The sequence below is a fragment of the Sinohyriopsis cumingii genome, chromosome 9 (assembly GCF_028554795.1).
Source record: "Sinohyriopsis cumingii isolate HCF-2022 chromosome 9, ASM2855479v2, whole genome shotgun sequence".
Classification (NCBI taxonomy): domain Eukaryota; kingdom Metazoa; phylum Mollusca; class Bivalvia; order Unionida; family Unionidae; genus Sinohyriopsis; species Sinohyriopsis cumingii.
The window spans coordinates 84,226,511-84,249,948 of record NC_142969.1 but is presented as its reverse complement, the minus strand read 5'-3'; the positions used below and the strand labels follow the sequence as shown (position 1 = coordinate 84,249,948).

At 34.3% G+C, this 23,438-nt stretch overlaps 1 protein-coding gene across 1 annotated transcript in view; it reads left to right on the top strand.

Moving 5' to 3' along the window:
- Positions 1-23,438, top strand: part of LOC149792155 (alkyldihydroxyacetonephosphate synthase, peroxisomal-like) — a 58,554-nt gene that overhangs the window by 33,233 nt on the left and 1,883 nt on the right. Inside the window, exons 12-18 of the mRNA XM_089969537.1 lie at positions 4,936-4,987; positions 9,862-10,001; positions 12,019-12,068; positions 14,729-14,798; positions 16,339-16,400; positions 18,498-18,587; positions 22,527-22,626. Coding sequence (XP_089825663.1) covers positions 4,936-4,987; positions 9,862-10,001; positions 12,019-12,068; positions 14,729-14,798; positions 16,339-16,400; positions 18,498-18,587; positions 22,527-22,626 — 564 coding nt within the window. The remainder of the gene's footprint in view (positions 1-4,935; positions 4,988-9,861; positions 10,002-12,018; positions 12,069-14,728; positions 14,799-16,338; positions 16,401-18,497; positions 18,588-22,526; positions 22,627-23,438) is intronic.

Below are 23,438 nucleotides of genomic sequence, written 5' to 3'. Positions count from 1 at the left end.
CACTAGAAAAGTACATGGAAATATACACTTAGTTGAATATCCTCAGGTCATTACACTAGAAAAGTACATGGAACATACACTTAGTTGGTACATGGAAATATACACTTAGTTGAATATCCTCAGGTCATTACACTAGAAAAGTACATGGAATATACACTTAGTTGAATATCCTCAGGTCATTACACTAGAAAAGTACATGGAATATACACTTAGTTGGTACATGGAAATATACACTTAGTTGAATATCCCCAGGTCATTGCACTAGAAAAGTACGTGGAAATATACACTTAGTTGAATATCCCCAGGTCATTGCACTAGAAAAGTACGTGGAAATATACACTTAGTTGAATATCTCCAGGTCATTGCACTAGAAAAGTACATGGAATATACACTTAGTTGAATATCCTCAGGTCATTACACTAGAAAAGTACATGGAATATACACTTAGTTGAATATCTCCAGGTCATTACACTAGAAAAGTACATGGAATATACACTTGGTTGAATATCCTCAGGTCATTACACTAGAAAAGTACATGGAATATACACTTAGTTGAATATCCCCAGGTCATTACACTAGAAAAGTACATGGAATATACACTTAGTTGAATATCCCCAGGTCATTGCACTAGAAAAGTACATGGAAATATACACGTAGTTGAATATCCTCAGGTCATTACACTAGAAAAGTACATGGAAATATACACTTAGTTGAATATCCTCAGGTCGTTACACTAGAAAAGTACATGGAATATACACTTAGTTGAATATCCCCAGGTCATTACACTAGAAAAGTACATGGAATATACACTTAGTTGAATATCCTCAGGTCATTGCACTAGAAAAGTACATGGAAATATACACGTAGTTGAATATCCTCAGGTCATTACACTAGAAAAGTACATGGAAATATACACTTAGTTGAATATTCTCAGGTCGTTACACTAGAAAAGTACATGGAATATACACTTAGTTGAATATCCCCAGGTCATTACACTAGAAAAGTACGTGGAAATATACACTTAGTTGAATATCCTCAGGTCGTTACACTAGAAAAGTACATGGAATATACACTTAGTTGAATATCCTCAGGTCGTTACACTAGAAAAGTACATGGAATATACACTTAGTTGAATATCCCCAGGTCATTGCACTAGAAAAGTACATGGAAATATACACTTAGTTGAATATCCTCAGGTCATTACACTAGAAAAGTATATGGAATATACACTCAGTTGAATATCCCCAGGTCATTGCACTAGAAAAGTACATGGAAATATACACTTAGTTGAATATCCTCAGGTCATTACACTAGAAAAGTACATGGAAATATACACTTAGTTGAATATCCTCAGGTCGTTACACTAGAAAAGTACATGGAAATATACACTTAGTTGAATATCCTCAGGTCATTACACTAGAAAAGTACATGGAATATACACTTAGTTGATTATCCCCAGGGCATTACACTAGAAAAGTACATGGAATATACACTTAGTTGAATATGCCCAGGTCATTACACTAGAAAAGTACATGGAAATATACACTTAGTTGAATATCCTCAGGTCGTTACACTAGAAAAGTACATGGAATATACACTTAGTTGAATATCCTCAGGTCGTTACACTAGAAAAGTACGTGGAAATATACACTTAGTTGAATATCCCCAGGTCATTACGCTAGAAAAGTACATGGAAATATACACTTAGTTGAATATCTCCAGGTCATTGCACTAGAAAAGTACATGGAAATATACACTTAGTTGAATATCCCCAGGTCATTACACTAGAAAAGTACGTGGAAATATACACTTAGTTGAATATCTCCAGGTCATTGCACTAGAAAAGTACATGGAATATACACTTAGTTGAATATCCTCAGGTCGTTACACTAGAAAAGTACATGGAATATACACTTAGTTGAATATCCCCAGGTCATTGCACTAGAAAAGTACATGGAAATATACACTTAGTTGAATATCCTCAGGTCGTTACACTAGAAAAGTTCGTGGAAATATACACTTAGTTGAATATCCCCAGGTCATTACACTAGAAAAGTACATGGAATATACACTTAGTTGAATATCCTCAGGTCATTACACTAGAAAAGTATGTGGAAATATACACTTAGTTGAATATCCCCAGGTCATTACACTAGAAAAGTACATGGAATATACACTTAGTTGAATATCCCCAGGTCATTACACTAGAAAAGTACATGGAAATATACACTTAGTTGAATATCCCCAGGTCATTACACTAGAAAAGTACATGGAAATATACACTTAGTTGAATATCTCCAGGTCATTACACTAGAAAAGTACGTGGAAATATACACTTAGTTGAATATCCCCAGGTCGTTACACTAGAAAAGTACATGGAAATATACCTTGTTACTAAATGTCTATAAAATAATAGCCAACTAGGTATTTAAAAATTCAGCAAATGTTTTACAGGTTGAAGATAAGTACTTCTCTTATCTGATATACAAAGAAATGGGTTTGTTTGTGTTCATGGACTCTTTATCAGACATGTGAAGAAATGGGTTTGTTTGCGATCATGGACTCCTTATCAGACATACAAAGAAATGGGTAGGTTGGTGGTCATAGACTCTTTATAAAATATACAAAGAATTGGGTATATAGGTGAGTGAATTCTTTGGTACGCCTCAGTTATTGAAATAACATTCTTTGTTTTTTCACAACAGTAATCTTGTTTAGTCAGTTTTCGGCAGTTTATAAATCATTAAAGATTTCCAGTGGTCTCATACTGTTCACTGACTTTGTTTCTTTAATATGGCCATTATTATTTAATAACCATGTCATTTTACATCCAGTCTGTCCCAGAGTTTATAGCAGTATGATACACTTGGTTAAAGTGATGACATCACAATGTAATCATGGCATCATTTTAAGCAATGTGGTAAGAGTAGATTTTACCTTAATTATGTAATTAATAACATACTGAAATAAATAGGAAATACAACCTTGTTTTAATTCTGGCCCACAGTCGGATGGTTTCAGAAGTGATTTGGGACAAACCTTTTACTGGTTAAACTATGAAGTTCTGCATAATATGCACACTGAAACCCTAGGTATTTTTAAAAAAATGTAGAACATTTGTATTGAAATAGATGTATTACATAGAATGTGTCAGCAGATCAGGGTCTATGTTGTGTGTTCTACTAATTAGACTTAGAAACTGCATAGACCCAGACCTCCTAGCACATTATGTGATGTCTGATCTGCACCTGTGCAATTTGCTCTTTTGTCTTCTAAGTGAGTATATACAGTACCTCTTTTGAAGTTATTACGTCCATTCTAAAAGTGGCAATAAAGCGTTACTGATTGCACTCTGTTGATGCAGTGATGCATCAGACGAAGCCCTGCAACGACTGCAATACAAGTTTATGATTTGTTACCGATGGTGACCTGTGACCTCAAATGAGTTTTCTATTTTGCAACAAATTATCAGTTTTCAATTCTTGCTTTGAATAGGGAGACAAAAGGGGTTCATGTTATACAGTTATTGACCTTTACTGAGGTGAATATGATGATTTATGAGCCAGTAAACCTTATATTGACTAATGTCAAGTGGCAGTCAACGTGATAGGTTTTACAGGGTCATAAAACTTTATATTCTTGAAAGCATACAATCTATAATTGTTTAATTACATGATCTAATGAACAATTTTAAAATTAACGTTTGTGTATTACAAAATAACATTTCAGCTGAATGAGGTCATTAAAAATAAGTTATGACATCATCATTGTGCAATATCTTAATTGTGAAAAATCACATGACATCTTGTCATCCAATGAAAAATGTCTCATAATAATGAATACTCTCAACACCCATAAATCAGAAAAATGAAATCCCCTCGATCCTGAATCATATTTCTGGTCCAAATATTTCCCCTTTAATTTCAGTGAACTGCAACTCCCCATCTGTGATAAATAAAAAGAAAGTTTTTGTCCCAAATGTAATTTTTTAAATATTTTTTTTTAGCAAACTAGGGAACCTTATTGGAGTATTCGGTCTGACAGGTGATCTATAAACTGTCTAACACCACACAAAGTAAAATAATATTCAACAAAGAAGTGCATAAATATGCAATGAAATTCTAATTTTCACCTAAATTAGGTTTTACAATTGACTGGCAATTGATGTTTTGAAGAAAAAATGTATGAAATATGACACCTGACCATATATTAGGCTTAGTTGAAAATTTTGAACCTCATTAGCCCCACCTCACTGCAACAACATGTTTGTTATATGAACATTCTGTAAGGCCTTCAAAAATACCTCTAGCTTTTTTAATTTTGAATTATGCAAACTTTGGACTGTGAACTTATTTAGTGCTGCATACATTACATAACATTTTGATAGTTGAAACATATCTCCCTCATTATAAAGTTGTTTAATATGATACCATTCCTGTTGTTAGATGTTTATGGACATTACTCCCATTTCATTGTGTAGTAGTGAATTTACATGCATGCTTTATTACAGGGCACTCTTAATATGAGGATTCCTAATATAAGTAAGCTCATGGACTCCCATGGATGGCATTATAATGAGAGAGTACAGTATCATTCATCCTAGTCTAACTAATAGATTTTTTTTTACTTTTATGTATCTGTTATTATGCCCAGTGTAGAACATAGAAGGGGAGTACTGTATCATGCATCTTTGTCTAACTCACAAACTGTTTTTTTTTTGTTGGGGGGGCTTTATGTATCTGTTATTATGCCCAGTCTAGAAGGGAGCATATATTGATTTATTTTTACTTACATATATTATTACCTGTAGTAAGCATTCATACTTAAGAATCCATCAATTCTGAATAAATAATTTAGTTGATAAAATGTAGATAAAACTTTCAGAGTAAATGGCAACTAACATAGCTGTCCTAATATTATATCTTATACTTTCAGAGATGTGCCCCTGCATCCATCAGACTAATGGATAATGAACAGTTCCAGTTTGGTAAGTTCAGAATCCAAGTCAACCTATTTTTGTGTTCATATATCAACATTACACAGTGAAAGCTGTTGTTTTTTTTTTTTTTTTTTATTTGTTTTTTTTGTTATTTTTTTTTTTTTTTTTTTTTTTTTTATTTTGTTAGATTGAGGATCAAAGGCATTGCAACTTTTTATTTGCTTTAATTCATCTATTTAGCTAGGCTTTGTGTTTTTGTTTATTTTGGATTTTTAATGCTTTAACAATTTGAGTCATATTGTTAAGATGTCTGCAGTGTGGCAGTTTATTGTGGTGTCTGGCACTGGGGCATCATGCTGCAGACATGTGACATCATGTCCAACCCAGTCACATTATTCTGACACCAGTCCTAACACTTACTCTTAATGCAGAGTGCCTAGCGAGCAAGCTGTTAGTACCATTTTTATTAGTTTCTGCAATGACTTAGCGGGGGTTCCAACCCACAATTTCCTACCTCCAAGGCAGATGCTCTAATCAATTAGGGCAATGGGCGGTCATCAGGCTCTATATTTGGTAAGTTTCAGTTTATAGTAACTTAAAACAGAAGTAGTTGTTCATTAAGTTCCCATATAACGTGCAATATCTCTATGTAATTATATTTATTAGTGTGTATTAAATGTAGTCTGTGTAATAATTATGTTATAACATACTTACTATCTAGAGGTGTTTAATTTTCCCAGAAGAGTGGATAACAGAGGTTTTACTGTTAATAACGATTGGATAATAGAAGGTTTACACATTGTTATTATCATGTAACTGGACTGGTTTAACATTCCTGAAATATTTCTTGACATTGATGAGGAAGGACAATTTTTGTGACTTCTGCTTTAGTGACAAACAAGTTATCATTGACTGCTGAATTTTTGTAGGACTATTACTGGTAAAAATCACTGTTTGCCTTTCCAATTTGTATACTTCATTTTATATCATTTTACTGTCATTATTTTTATTGTATTGTACTTTGTGGAAGGAGTGACTTAAATTTTGGTATGTTAGTTCCAGATTTTTCTGTCATGCTTCTTCTTTGTGCCAGTGTCCCAAATTGTGCTTTTACTAAATGTAAAAAATCCCATCAGTTCTCTTCCCTGCAAACTTTCTTTAGTGCTGAACAAATATAATTTCAGTGCAAGCTTTCCTATTTTCTGCTGGAGGTATTTTGCAGATAGTTTGTACAATGTGTTTTTTAATAGTAGTGCTTGACAGCATGCTATCTTCTTTACTCCCCCTTGTCACCTCATCTTATCATAGTTCCAGTTTGGGGAATAACCTAAGTCTCTGTATATTTTCTGTGGATGTTGTATGCGATGTCATAATTAAATATCACTTGTAATGCTTATGTGGTATTTGTGATGTTTACAATCAGCACAGACCACCCTCTCTGTCAATAACAGATGGTCTCTCAGTTATTACACTTTACACCAGTTTACAGTGGTCCCCAACCACTCCAATGGCCTGGTGGTTAGAGCATCTGCCTTGGGTGTAGGAGGTCACAGGTTTGAACCCCGGCTGAGTCACACCAAAGACTTGTAAAAATGGTACTAGCAGGTTAGTTTTAGGACTGGTCGGGCTCGTGTCCGGATAATGTGACTGCAACATGTATGTGGCATGATGCCCAGTGCTAGACATTACTATAAACTGTTACACTAGCAATATGACTGAAAACTTATGAAAGATACATTGCATATCTAGAAACACACACAGATGCACACAGTGGGCCCTCATAATAAAACACCTCTTTGCAATATGGCCGCTCTTAAAATACTTGTATTTTCATGAATCCTATATATAGTGATTCCTCTTCATAATATGATCACTGATATAACACTTGTATTGTCTTCGATCTCATATATTGTGACCCCTCAGTATTAAACACCTCAGTATAACATGACCACTGATGACATTTGTATTGTCATGGGTCCTGTATATAGTGATCCTTCTCTGTAAAACACCTCATCGAAACATAGTCTCTGATATAACACTTGTATTGTCATGGTTCCCATATACTGTGACCCCTCCATATTAAAACACCTCAGTAGAACATGACCACTGACATAACATTTGTATTGTCATGGATCCTGTATATAGCAATTATTCACTATAAAACAAACAAATTATATGATATCAGCAGACCTGCCAACTCTTACGATTTTGCTGTAAGTCTTACGAAAATTACCCTTAAAATCTGGACTTATGGATACTAGCAAAAACTACGGAAAAATGATCATTGCCGAAAGATCCAGATAATTGGTTCATCCATGTTTTATTTGGATCCGGGTTTCATCTTAGAATTAGTGAAGTTAGTCAGGGAACCAGACTAACTTTACAGCGGCACCCCATACACTTTAAACTGCACCTGTTTGTTAATGCAGTGCGTCTGCATGATCAAACTGATGATTATTGAATTTTTTTAAATGGCGTCCAGAAAGCAATGCATGTTTAAGACAAAAGGGAGAATAAGCTTCAAGTAAAGTGATAATAATCAACACAGAAGAATAAAAAGGAGCCTTCAGATTCTTGTGAATAAAAGCTGGAAAGGACAGAATTATGTTTATTGGACATCATATGCTAATTTGAGTATGTCTTGTGGCGGGCGATATGACTGCTGTCATCATGTGAAATGGAAAAGAATTTCTAAGAACTATGTTAAGTTGAGAGATAGCAACAAGCCATTGAGCTGCATATGGTTTGGAACTAGAGTTATGCAGCTGTACTATTGGTAAATAAAGTATAGCCATACTTTATAAACGTTTCAGTTGAACATTAAGTTTATTGTCGATGCGTCAAACTTTTAATTACATTTTCTAGCTTTAAAATAGTAGTTAATTATATTTTGTTACACCTTATGGAAAACTGGTCAATCTTACCGGAAAAAATCAACTGCCTTACTGAGACGGACTCGTCAGGGTTGGCAGACCTGTATCAGACCTGGGTCTGTTGTTTGCAGTTGGAGTGAGTATATATGGTACTCAAGTATAAGGTGACCTTGCCTATGTCGTTGTTTACTTCTACATTTCCGTTTATCAGGATTATAGCAAAGAACCATTGTATTATGTGTATCGAAAATCTGGTCTTTCAAGATACGTGGTCCGGTCAGGTTTTACTAAATGATTATAAATGATGATCATTGTTGGGTATTTAACAATTTGTGAATTGTTGAGCACTCACTCACAAAGTTAAGATAAATTCCCTTGTGAGCCATAAGATAAAAGTAACATTTTGATAAATACCCATGCATGATCCTTTTTTCCTTCAGTTATCCTTCTTTCCATTGTCATATAGTGGATTTTTTCAGCAAAGCATTGTAAGGGCTCATAATTTTCTTTCATTAGCCTTTTCATACTGTACAGGAATATCTGGCCCATCTTCGCAAACCAAAGGTCATCAGCATACATTGTTTATCATTGATGCAGAATTAAGTGTAACAGTTTAACCCATGGCAAGGATAGGTGACCTTTCAGATATAGAATTTCCGTACAAGAGCTAACGAGGGTCACCATTATTCCTTTATTAAGCAAAATATGCTTAATGCATTTGGCATTGATGGTTCTTGCCTTCTTAACAGTTCATTCCCCCCCACAAGTCGAAACATTTTTAGCGTGATTTGCTTCTTTTTACATCATATGACCCCAGCCCTCACTATTAGCTGATTAAAAAACCAAAGTCGAACTAAATTACAGTCCTTTATGAAGGTTTATATTATGCCTCTTTGGTCTTAAACTAAGTAACATAAAAGAGTAAAAACCATCCAGTTTAGTAAAGTTCAACAAATAATTTATTTCCCTAGAATACAAAAGTGAAAATTTAAAAATAACTTTAGGTATTATGAATTAAATTCCATATAGTCCTAAAAGTTGTATCATAAGTCCAAAAGTATATACTATTCCAAATGAGTTCTAGTGGTGTTTTGATAGAATTCCGATCTTGAATGTGATATACCAATAGCCTGAAATAGTGTTGATGTTCTAACACCCTTGACATTGATGTAATTCAGTATTGTATCTACATGAACTCACATTAATCCCAAAATAGTGAATTAGTCTGAAAGCAATTTGTAGTTCCAATAAATAATTTAAATAAGTAAATCTCTCGAATTATAACTAAACACAAATAAAATTGATTCCGCTAAGACTGATGTTAAGATATGGAATGCGTAATTCTGCTTATCACTTCCTTTATATAAAAACTAAGACAATAACAGAACCAGGATGATGGTTGTTGTTGTTGTTGTTGTTGGGTTTAATGCCATTTTTCAGCACATGATAGGCTATACATGGCGGCCAGTATTAATGGTGGAGGAAGAACCTGGGAAAAACCCTGGAAAGAACCACTGACCCACGAGAAGCTGCTGGCAAGCTTTCTCATAGCCACATTGGCTGAATCCGAGACTCGAACCCACACAAACAGAGGTGAGATGGCATTGATCCGTAATGGAGAGCGCTTTAGACCACTCTGCCACAGAACCAGGATGATGGTCATTTCCCATTAAATTCATGTTCATAACATTCTAAGTCATAAACAAGGTCAGGTCTCTTTCTAAACATTTAGTAAAGAGCTTCTGTGTTAAAAAGATGGACTTAAGAGAGGGGATGACTCCAGTGCGAGGACATAATGGTAAATATAGAGGTCTATGGTATGTGGTGACCTCCCTGCATAAAAGGGTGACCACTGTAACACATTATTATATAGAACTTGTTTAATCACTCTGGAGAAATGTGGGTCAGGGTGGAAGGCAAATTTATAGAGTTCATCATCCATTTATTTTTCACTGGAAACCACTACTCTTCCTCTATTTTTTTCTTCTTTTGGAAGTTGTTTTTTGTTTCAAATACATGCCATTGTAAGATTTCCTTTATTTTTACCAGGTCATGCCCTAAAACCAGAGTCAGGCACCATTTTTTCAAGCTTTGTGGATGGACTGAAAAAGTTCTATATTACTAAAATAAAGGGCTTTGACCCACACACACTTGCAGTAGCCACTTTGCTGTTTGAAGGAACAAAGCAGGTGAGTTATTATTGTTTAGCCTGATGTAATACAAAAGAGAGGCTAACCTGCTTCCTCAGAGCTAGTTGACTTATTTCATTAGGCCATTGATTTGCAACTTTCTGTATGTGTGATGTGTGTGATTTTAGATTTTTAACGTAACTAACAAGTTTTCATTCATATCGCTATGATGTCTGCAGTGTGACAGTTTAAAGTGATGTCTAGCACTGGGGCATCATGCTGCAGACATGTAGCATGATGTCCCACCCAGTCACATTATCCTGACACCAGACCGACCAGTCCTAACACTAACCTCTTACTGCTGAGTGTCATGTAAGGCAGCTGTTTGTGCCATTTTTATAAGTCTTTGATGCGACACAGTCGGGGTTTTAACCCGCAACCTCTCACATCTGAGATGGACGATCTAACCACTTAGGCCACCAGAGCGGTAAATGTCCAGCTGTTCTGATACAGAAAAGTATGCATGTTACACACCTTGTTTCTCTGGAAATTAGAGTTGCAGTTAAGGTACCATATATAGACAGTTATATGTCAAATCCAACTGCAAACATCGTAGACCCCGAACTGCTGTCATATTATGTGCCAGCAATAAGGGTCTCCCAGATCTGGCAACATTTTATGAAATGGCAAATCTGGGTCTATGCAGGGATATGACTTACCAGCAAGTGTATACAATAATTGAAATTTGCACCAGGGGGCCATACCAGTTTGCTTTTTTTAGCATTGATTGATATGGTAACAGCTATATCACGTTTGACTGTTGAAAGTATGCATTGTTTTGTATTCTACCTCTGATAGGCATCTGATGGCTAAGTCAAATGCAACTTAGTCCAGACCATTACTAGTAAAATGTGATACAGCGTATACCATCATTATTCCTACTACCAACTCATTTGAATGTGAAAATTGCAAAGTGGTATTTTCACCATGTTGTAGGAACAGAGTAAATATCCCAGGTATGTTTGGGGTAATTTTACCATTCAGCCTCACCTGGTGAATGTCAGTAACCATTTATGAAATAGATGAATATGTCAGGAAAAAACTTCTATTATGATGGTTGATAATGATTGTTAGAATAAAAATCTTGATACCAAGGTAGATTTATGGGTCTATTGCTAGAAATACACCAACATTTAAATATACTGAAAACATTTATAAAACTCTCACAGTATGTGTTGCATGGTCATCACGCTTTCTGTGTACTATGTAAAACATGTATATGTGACAACAAGGTAATTAGTAAAAACAAAGTTAAATATTTAAAGGCAATTATATTTTTCATTAAAAAAATATTAATTATGCTATAAATCATGATTGTCGAGGGAAGATCTGTTGTGTGCCCTCATTTGTTCTTTGTCTCTGTTGTGTCGATGCTTGTATCTCCAAGTATACTTGTTAAATCATGATTGTCGAAGGAAGATCTATTGTTTGTCCTCATTTCTTCTTTGTCTGTTGTGTCGATGCTTGTATCTCCAAGTGGACTTGTTAAATCATGATTGTCGAAGGAAGATCTATTGTTTGTCCTCATTTGTTCTTTGTCTCTGTTGTGTCGATGCTTGTATCTCCAAGTAGACTTGTTAAATCATGATTGTCGAAGGAAGATCTATTGTTTGTCCTCATTTGTTCTTTGTCTCTGTTGTGACGATGTTGTATCTATAAACAGACTTGTTAAATGATGAACAGAATATATGCTTATTATCATATGTACTTGCTGTTAAGTGGAGTCAAACTGCAAACAACATAAACCATGATCTGCCATCACATAATTAGCCAAATCAGGGTCTGTTATTTTTGCTACTGATTGCTCTGCTTAGACCCACATCTTCTGGCACATTATGGTATGGCAGATATGCATCTGTGCAGTTTGCAAGTGAGTGTATATGGTATATATTTCTCTATCACTAAATTATGCATCATGCTTACATGATTCATTTACTGCGACCGGATTTAATTAGTTTTTTCATGTTTTTAGTGTTGTTTTATCACTGTCTTACTTTATCCTGTTTGTTCATAATAGGAAGTTGCAGCAATGGAGAAAAGAGTGTATGAAATTGCTTCAAAGTTTGGGTAAGTAAGCAAGTACTGAAAAGGCTTGATTTTACTAAATCTGCATTCAATTTGTACCATATTTGCAGACCTGCCAATTCTCACAATTTTGCCGTAAGTCTTACGAAAATTACCCTTAAAATACTGACTTATGGCATAATAGCAAAAACTACGGAAAAATGATCATTGCCAAAAAATCTGGATAATTGGTTCATCTATGTTTTATTTGGATCCAGGTTTCATCTTAGAATTGGTGAAATTAGAGAACCAGACTAACTTTACAGCAGCACCCCTGATGCTTTAAACTGCACCTATTTGTTTGTGTGAAGTGTCTGCATGATCAGGGATGGTCCTGGCTTTTAAAAAGCTGTTGCCAAAAAAATCGCCAACCTCAATATTTTGTCGCCAATTTTCAAAAAGTGTCGCCAAAAAAAGTAGTGTACATTTTTCCAAGTGTTAATTTAGTCTATTAATGTAACAGGCAATGAAAATTACAAAAGATGGATTAGTTAATACTTTAATTACAAGAAGCATTAACAAAATGTTACAAAGTGTTACATGAAGATCCGTCGCGATTTTAGGGCTGCCCACTTGTTGAATGCAGTTTCAAAGTCTAATTTTTCACATCTGTACATGCTGATTCTCATTAAATTCTCGAGAGATGAGATGCAGAGCTTATTTCTGATGTCAGTTTTTATGAAGTTCATCTTACTGAATCCACGTTCACAGTGTACAGTGCTGACAGGTGACACCAGTAGTCTCTCAGCAGCAGCCCCCCCCCCCTTTATGGCTAGCTTCACAAAGCTTGTAGCGAATTGCTTCCTAAATCCCAAGAATGATCACTGAATGCTGTATAAATTTTCTCGACAAGAAAAATAGGATCTCCATTCCCACGAATGAAACTTACACGAGTCAACACCTGGCAATATTGGACCATATATATAAGCATAAATTCACACCCAACTTAGGGATTCTTTCACTCCTGTATTTTGAGAAATAAATAATTATTATTAATTATGCAAAACTGTTTTTTTTTTTTTTTGCTATTTCTTGTTGCGGAGTTTAAGTCTCTGCAGCCGTAACACAGGACTGATGGCAAAAGGAAAAGATCAATGAGTAAAATGCTGCACTGGCGACAGATGTAATTGTGATTTAGATTGTTTCCATTTGCTTTGTATTTATACACAGTTGTCGGTACTTCAAAGCTTATCAGTTTTCTATGAAGGTTCAGCAAAACTATTGTATTGGTATATGTATAAAAAAAACAGAAGGATTAGCCATTCAATTAATTGTATCTGTTCTATTCGCGTCTTCAGAAGTCGGTCAGTTGTAGGTATAGTGCGGTAGCATGATTGACTGTATCGCAGCATACAGTACTCAGCCCAGATGTTAGCATAAGCAGATTATGATGTAACAATGCACTGTAAAGATGGGGTTGTCAATAAGAACAAAGGATTGTTTGTGTAACAGATTGATACCAATGCATTGCTTAGTCAAGTTTGTGGCTTCCTTTTGTTCTGCCTTTTAATTTATCCAGTCCAAATCCATGATTGTATGTACAAATTAAATAACCAAAAAGTATGTCGCCAAAAAAATCGCCAGATGGGATATTTTTGTCGCCAATAAGGAAAAAAAAATCGCAATTTGCGACATTGGCGAAGCCCAGGACGATCCCTGCATGATCAAAGTGTTGATTATAGAATTTTTTATAAATGGCATCCAGAAAGCAATGCATGTTTAAGATGAAAGGGAAAATAAGCTTCTAGAAAAGTTTTAATAACCAACACAGAAGAATAAAAAGGAGTATTCAGATTCTTGTGAATTAAAGAAGGAAAGGACAATTACTTTTATTGGACATCACATGCCAATATGAGTATGTCTTTTGGCAGGAGATTTGATTGTCATCATCACGTGAAATGGAAAAGAATTCCAAGAACTTATGTCAAGTTGAGAGATAACAACAAACAGTTGAGCTGCATATGGTTTGGAACTAAAGTTTGTGCAACTGTACTAGTGGTAAATAAAGTAAATGCATACTTTACAAACTTTTCAGTTGAACATAAAGTTTATACATGACAGTTGAACAATATTTCTGCTGTATTTTCACACTCAATATTCAGTATGTATTGGGATATTCCAGCATTGGTATACATGTCTTTGCAATATATAATTGTAGAAAATATCGTGATGCCATTAAGTATCAGTGTATCGTTACACCTCCAATGTATGTATATGTACATACTGTCTTGAGTTTATTGTTTGCGTTTATTACATTAAACCCGTTATTACATTTCTTTAGGGGCCCTGAGTGGCCGAGTGGTCTAAAACACTCTCCATTACGGATTACTGCCATCTCATCTCTGTCTGCATAGGTTCGAGTCTTGGATTCGGCCAATGTGGGTATGTGAGAAAGCTTGCCAGTAGTTTCTCGAGGGTCGGTGGTTCTTTCCGGGATTTCCCAGGTTCTTCCTCCACCATTAATACTGGCCGCCACGTATAGCCTATCGTGTGCTGAAAAATGGCGTTAAACCCTACAACAACAACAACAACAACAACATTTCTTTAATTTTAACTAAGTAAAGAATGGGCTTGTCAGAAACGGGGGTCTCATGTAATATAAATGATAATGATTTTTGATAAGTACATTATTTTGTCAGTCACACCTGTGGTTTCTCTTGCAGAGGTTTAGCTGCTGGGGCTGAAAATGGAGAAAGAGGTTACATGCTGACTTTCGTTATAGCTTATTTGAGAGTAAGTAACTCTTGCTTTGTTTACTTTGAGACAAAGATTTTTTTATATTTGTTTGACACTTAGTGCTATTTACCCTTAAAAGAAAAGTTATCAGCAGCATCATGATGATTCATAATTTTGTACACAGCTCATTCTGTTATAAATTTGAATAAAATCAAAATATATGTAATAAGGATCCAGCATGTCAAATTTACATGTGACGTTTTTTAAGACGATTTTGGGAGATATGCTATTTAGGTGTTTTTGAAACGTTTTGCTTGTATGTACTAGTCATGTCTTTGGAGAGGGTATTTAGTATTACCCATATTTATTTGTCCTGTCCATTATGTCCATCAGTCCCACTTTTCTGTGGGGCATTTAGTGCCACCCATGTTCATTCATCCCATACCAAATGTCCATCCATCCATTCCCCTTTTCTGTGGGGTACTTAGTGTTACCCATGTTCATTTGACCCTTCCATTTTTCCATCCATTCCATTTTTCTGTGGGGTATTTTGTGCTACCCATGTTCATTTGACTCTTCCATTATGTCCATCCATTCCGCTTTTCTGTTGGGTGTTTTGTGTTGCCCACTTTCAATTATCCCATACCAAATGTCCATCCATTCCACAGTTATGTGGGATATTTTGTTTTAGCCATGTTCATTTGCCCCATCATCCCCAGGTGGCAGAGTGGTCTACAGTGCTTGCCTTTACAGATCAGTAACATCTTGTATCATTGTGGGTACATGTCTTTGAATTGGACAATGTTGATATGTGAGAAAGATTGCCAATAGCTTCCCATGGGTTAGTGGTTCTTCCTGGGCCTTTTCTGGTTTCTATCTTCACTATATATACTGGCAGCCATTTATAGCCTATCATGTTCTGAAAAATGGCATTAAACCCACAACAGTAGCCCTGGTCCCATCCTGCATGTCCATGCATTCCCTTTTTCTGCATCTTTTTAAATTAATATCTGCTAATAAGTTTTGGAAGACTCATAGATTCAAACCAAATTTGGTATGATCCATTATACTAGGAATAGTTAAAATCTTTTTTCCTTCATTATATTCTAATTCGTATTGACAGAGTTATGGCCCCTGATTAAGTCTGCACTTTGTTGTTGCATATTGAACTGTGTTGTCTTCAGTTATACCTTAATAGCAGGGACACCTGTGCCATGGACATATATCTGAGTAGTGCCATGTAATATAAGATTAGCTGGTGGCAATATTGTTCAAATACTTCATGAAAAGGTTTCAGTTCTTGTAGGAACATTTCTGAATGTTTTTTTTCTTCCTGAAAGTAAAGTATGTAATTGAAGAACATAAAATGATATCCAGTCCAATAAAACCTGTACATATGGATGCATATATTACCACACAATTTTGTTGTTTGTGGACAAGGTACCGATAATATAGGGATTGAAAATAAAAATTTTAGTAATAAATGGGACATTTCAAACCTGTCTTTATGTAAAATGTGTCCTTTATAAAGAGGTATTGGAAGAAGCAGGTTTTACTCTATGTTATTTATCTGAAATGATATTTTATTTTATTACAGGACTTGGGTTTTGATTATTACATAGTGGCTGAATCCTTTGAGACTTCAGTTCCTTGGGATAGGTAAGTCCATACTGAATATATAGGTGCTATGATAGGAACAAGTAAGGAAGATGCATAATCTCGGGATGCTTATTGCAGTTATTGAATTCTTTGTAAATACAGATGTGAATTCTAAAGAATTGTTATGGTTGTTGTTGTTATTATTATTAAGTTATATGGATTTTAATAGCATCAGCATTCTAAAATGCTGATCCACAATTTAGCCTTAAATCAGTATTTTTTCTCCTTGCAATTTGAAGGATTACACTTATAACATGATCTAGCCAGTCTCAGCTAACTTGACATGTGCATTTTGGTTTTGCATCAGTTGTACTCGGAGATTGGAATCACATACGCTTACTGAGTAAAGTTTTGTTCTTTTATATCCTGTTTTTTTCTAGCTTATTATTGAATAATATATTAATGATGTAATTTTGCGATATTTACGGTAAAACTAACAGTTTCTTATGCTTTTATTATATTTAATGAAGTTCGTTTCGATAAAATCAAGACTTATTGAGCAACTGAGAAGGACCTGATCATTATATTGTGATGTCTGGTATTACCAAAGTGTCTGTATTACCAAAGTGTCTGGTATTGCCAAAGTAATTTTGGTCAACTAAGCACGCTGGGAGAGATCAGATATAAAATAACATTGTTGCAACTCTTGTATATTAAATAATGAAAAAGAAATATGCCCGTACAGTTTCATTTATTGCAGTAACATTTCTGTGAAAGAATGTGATAAAGTCAACTAAAGACCTGCCATAAATCTGCAGAACTGATTATATTTTGTGGAAAATTCATACAGTCTTGTTAATTTATAATTCTGAAAATGTTCAATAAGCATGTATATATTTCTCCTCCAGTAACTAGAAAGAGACTGGTTCCATAAATAGTGAATACAGTATAGGTGAGGGTGCAAGATTGAAAGAGATGCATGAATTTTGTTTCATGGGTGGTGGGGCTGTGATCAACTCTCAATGGTACATGTGAAATACAATCTCCGTTATCCTATGCAAATTTACATCCATTGGATCATAATATTTAAGGATATCAGACCAGAAGTTAAGGTCAGTAGATTGTTGAGCGACATGCTAAACCACATTGATGTAATGTACTAACAGTTTCTTGGGTTGGTAGAGGTGGAGTTGCTTCCTTTCAGAGGTCAGACCACATGTTTGGATCATGACCAGACAGTAACAAGCTAAAGCTTCACAGGTATACGTATATACCATTGGCACCAAATCCATTAGTATTGTTGATCTTGCGAATTGCACAAGATAATGCTTTTCACTTTACCGCATAGTTTTGAACAATAGCACATGACAGTCCAACCATATATCATTTGTACTAATAAAAACAGTTGTCAAATGGCAGTTACATAGTCCCAAACACTACAACCAGATTATAAACATAGAATCACCTAAAAATAAAGATAAAAGACCAAAACACTTTGCATTTAATTAAAACTTCCAAGTTATACTCAAATGTATCACTACAAATGTTTGAAGAAAAATCCACATTTTAGCCAAAGGCAGTAACTTGGGAGCTGCTTATGGTGTTTTTTTGGCAAGATATTAGAATGACACAAATATAGAAATTAGTGTCCAGTTTGCACTATGTATTATAATCGACTGAAACAGGTAATCTGTCAAATTAATTTAGCTTACTGTTCATGTAAAGGACCATAAAGTTCTCAGTAGGTATCAAAATCCAGCTTAGCTGCCGAGCACTTAGATTTTCACTGAGATGGAATATGCTATTCTGGAGAGGGTGTGTTCAAACCTTTTCTTCTGTTTTCTTTAGGTTCTGTATAATTTAAATTGTATGTGATGTCATACCTCCATTAAAAAAGTGGTATCCACACCCCTTTGGGTAGATTCTAATAGAATAACCTTTAAGACACTATCCTTTTACATGCCATCCATCTGTTTATATGTCACTGTGTGTCTACATATGTCTCTGTCTTCTTCGCCCTTTTTCTCTCTCATTGAAAAATATTTTCCTATCTTCTCTCCTCCTGAACCATTTTAAACTTTTAAGTTCAGTAAAATTTTATGTTCTGCATTACATAAAAACAGAATTGGCTGACTGTTATGCCTTAAATACTTTCAGATGTCTGGACCTTTGTAAGAATGTGAAAGACAGACTTCACCGAGAGTGCAAGGAGAGACGAATACAGTTTCCTCCATATATCACATGCAGGTAAATGATTGGAAGTCATTACTTATTGTATCCAGTATGGGTTAAGGTCACAGTTTTGCTACTTTTGTGAGAAGTGTTTTTGTGACATAAATGAAAACATAATCAGCAAATTATTTATCATGTGGAAAAATTATGTTATACATTAATCTGCCTGTAACCTCTATAATGAAATCACGTCATAAACATCCATACAGATTTATGTATCAGTATCTCAGAGGACATGGTTTTCGTCAGAGGCAGCTGCTTATGACAGGTATTCAGTGTAGTACAGATACTATACAATTTTAGCAAGTTCTAATTTTGTTAAATTTCTTTTGAATAAAACTCATAATAAATTGACATCAGCGAGGTCTCATCACATGTACGTACGTGCAAATAAAGTTATCTCCCTTTATCTGCTTTGAAATCCCTCCACTTATAAAATTCGCTGTTTATGCCTGATTATGCCAAATAAAACATGTCTGATTTTGAGACTGATTTCACCTGGATGCAGAAAACTAGTGATGCTGCAATTATAGCGTAAAAATTAAAAAAAAGTCATTTATAGGTCACTGCATTTGTATGGAAAAATATGAATGAGTTTTTTCGGATGTAAATACTGCACAAACTTGGGAGTACAGTATATTCATCAGACAAAACAAGTTCATATTTTCCCATACAAATGCAGTTAGCTATTTATTATATGCTAATTTTTAAAAAATTCTACCTAGTCCTAAATTATATTAACAAAATACACAACAAGAAACAAAATAACTGAATGTATGCCATATTCCAAACTAAATGCACAAGCACAGATTCATCATTACACAATAACAACATTATTAATGTGTACATAACTCCATCCAGATAAATTTGAACTTAGTCACGCGCTCGACATTACTTTCAACAGAAAATGGCGCATCTAGTTAAAATTGAAATTAGGAGTCGTATTGTGAATGAATGCACATTACAAGAACTTTTCCATTTGATCTGGAATGAATAGATTTTGGTATTTTTTTCGATTATGCAAAAGTTCATGATTATGGACTGTATTTACATGTGACAATTCCACATGAAATGCAACGGATTGAAGAAGCAAGGGAGAAGCATGTTGACATCTGCAAATGTGTTTCTGTTTTTGTCATTGAATATTCAAAATCATAATGTGGGAAAAATATGAAGTCTTTCAATTGCAATTATCAAAAAGATGCTTTGGAATTTAATGCTTATTTGATTTTTAGTGCATTAAGGAGGATGTAATTGCACTTATCGAAGTTACAGTACAATTTCGAAATGTGTAATCAAGATTGAGAACCAATGACATGGCTAATGTAATTTGGATTAGCAGAACTAATAAAGCACATTTTGAGGAAATTCAGGATGTAAAACTGTAAGTGTATTTTTTGCCATTCTTATCACCAGCTAAAGAAAACAGTTTATGTCTTGACACTTGTATGTTATTTGTAAGAACCCTTTCTTGCGTCTATTGTAAAGCTAGCCTAAATCCGAAACATTGAATCAAAAAGTTAACGTGGAATGTGCCAAAGCAATTGCTTTACTTCATTCAGAAACAAATTTAAACAACCACAACATAAAACATCTACTACATGAGTGTACATGATTTGTTTACAAATCAAATGTGCTGGCATGTGCGTCCATTGTTTACAATAGAAAGTAGTTCCTTTATACATGTGAATGGAATATGAAGGTGTGCAATATCATAAAATATGGAACGATTCTGACAATGTAAAGTTAATGGGGAAAAAAATAAGCATATAATAAACTTGTATCTTGGTGTATTTGATTTCAACCTGTCCAATTTTATAAAGTATTAAGTACTTGTTCTGTTTTTATTTTGTGAACCATTAGTGATGGTACTTAATCCTTGACATGGGGGATGGATAATTATGCCAAAGTGTTTCTTCCATAGTACAGATATAGCAAACACTTTTAATGTGGAATTGTTGCCCATCGAAGCAATATAGAATTTTGAGTTCGTTTTACAAAGGACTCAGAAAAATTAGAGTATCTGGCATATAATTTAAAAAATTCCCCTGACTGGGTACATGTATGTGTTAGCCATAATTATTAATATTTAATATTTATAGTGCTTCAGGTACTTGTGAGAAGTTAGAGTTTTGATTAGGGATCAAAATGGATTCACTGTCTGATCCCTTATGTCACAAAATTTCTGGGTTAGTCCAGTACTATGGACTGCAGAATGCATGTAAATATGGATAAAAATACTTCCTGTCATGCCTTAGAATATTACCATTCTTCATACTGTGGATCTGTTCTTTTGACGAATTATTGGCTAAAATTGATTTTCATCTTTTTTACTTACAGTTAGTTGTTTGTAGTCCTGCGTGACTATAAAAAAAACCCACCAGAATGCATATACCATTTGGGACTGATTCTGTAAGATAATAAGTGAGCACAGAATCAGATTTGAAGTGAAGGAACAATGGATTCCATATATATCATTCAAGATTGGGTCTTTGGCTGTAATATCAGCATCGAATGTTTCTCATTTAGTTTTCTAAATCTTTTATAAATGCTTTCAGCTTGTGCAAAGTAATAAATGTCTGCTGGGACATCAAGTAAACCAAAAAGTTGAATTTTCTCAGACTTGAACATTAATGTGTGCAGCAAACGAGTTATTGGTCTGAACCCATTAATATAGCTGCCCTTTTTATGGCTGCTTCATCTACAGTTTAGTGCATATTTATGGTTTTTATGAACCACATTATAAAGAGAAAATTGTGCTGTCAGTGACTGTCACATTTTTCTTAAATTATTTAGTATTCATGTGTGGTTCCCATGAATTAGATTACAAAGAGGGGATCACTCTGTTAATGAATACTTTGTCACATTTATGATATTATATAGTACATATTTGTGGTTCCCTTTAACCACATTATAAAGAGAAGATCATTCTGTTAATAAACAGTGTCACTCTGTTAATAAACAGTGTCACATTGATTATGTTATTTAGTATTCATTTGTGGTTCCCATGAATTAGATTACAAAGAGGGGATCACTCTGTTAATGAATACTTTGTCACATTTATGATATTATATAGTACATATTTGTGGTTCCCTTTAATGACATTATAAAGAGAAGATCATTCTGTTAATAAACAGTGTCACATTGATTATATTATTTAGTATTCATTTGTGGTTTTACTCAAACACATTGCAGTGATGATCACTGAACTGATGAACACTTTGTATAATATTTAGTATGCAGTAGTGGTTCCCACGAACCACATTATAAAGTGATCACTCTGTCAATAAGCACTGTCACATTCATTATATTTTTTAGTAATTATGGTTTCGATGAAACACATTTTAAAAAAGTATCATTCTGTTAATTAACACTTTGTCACATTTATTATATTATTTAGTACATAATTGTGGTTCCATGCTGTAAAGATGGAATCAGTCTGTTAATTAACACTTTGTCACATTTATTATATTATTTAGTACATAATTGTGGTTCCACACTGTAAAGAGGGGATCAGTCTGTTAATGACTGCTATGTCACATTTTATACTAATTGTAGTTTCCATGAACCACATTGTAAAGAGGATTATTCTGTTAAAGAACACTGTTTATTATATTATGCTGTTCCAGTAAAATATACTTGGAACCCATTGAAGGCAATTTTATGTGAAGTAGCCACCCATAGCTACTAGTTAATATTTTATATCATTTCTATATGAACTCCTTATTCAATGCCTTCCCTGGATACCATGTATGTGTAAATAGAAAAGTCCATAGCAACCATTTGGGTTCCTATGAAACAGAATATAAAGAGATCTCTCAGTTTACAAAATCTTGGGCAGGGCAGTTCTTTCATATGGACCCTATCTAATCCATTATAATGTAGCAAAGGGATGTTTTTTACACAAGATTAGCATGAACAATTCAGAATTAAGTTTTATTTAATCAATTTCAGGGTTACCCAGACATATGATGCTGGAGCATGTGTCTATTTCTACTTTGGCTTTAATTATCGTGGTATTTCCAATCCAGTCCAAGTTTATGACGACATAGAGGTATGTTCTTTCCCTATTACCAACCTATACCTGCATAAATGTTACAAATGTTTGGTTTAACCTTGATAAAAGTGTTAGGTTTAACTTAAGTACCAAAATTTTATGTACCATATATGGGGAACTTTCCCTGCAGTTTTTATTTTTACATTTTGCAGTAGACAAAAAAATAGTACAGATTTGAACTTGTGGAAATGAATCAAGTACAAATTAAAAAATTTAAACAATCTGAATGCATTTATGGAAGGTATGTACCTTTCACAAGAATGCATGAAGGCAGCTGACCAAGATTCAAAATAATGGAAATGAAATTACTTAATGATTGGATAAGATCAATTCCAAATAAGAATGCATCGCTGAGACCTTAAATGAGTAGCTCATTTGCAAACATGTGTAAAAATGCAAATGGAAAATTAAAGAAATCCAGAATGAAAATGAACACAAAACAAATGTAAATGAAATGCCCCAAAAATACAGATTTGTAAAAAAACATCAATTTCAAGTTCTTTTGGATCCGAGGCTTTTAAGTCTTGCCTGTTGTTCTTCCATGTAATTGTGATGAATATTTATTTAAAAGAATTCACTGAAAAGTATGAGCCTTTCCAAGCTGTTGACATCAGAACTAGGCCATTAAATTATTAATATGCTCTGTTCAGGGGAACTTACTCTTGCCTAATTTGAATGATAATATTTAGCACTCTTAATTTATGGACAAGAACACTGTTGGAGCAACAGTGGAGGAACACAGTCTGATGAAAACATAATGACACTTGGATAAATTGGGGTATAACAGTTTCATATGTTGTACATTTGAA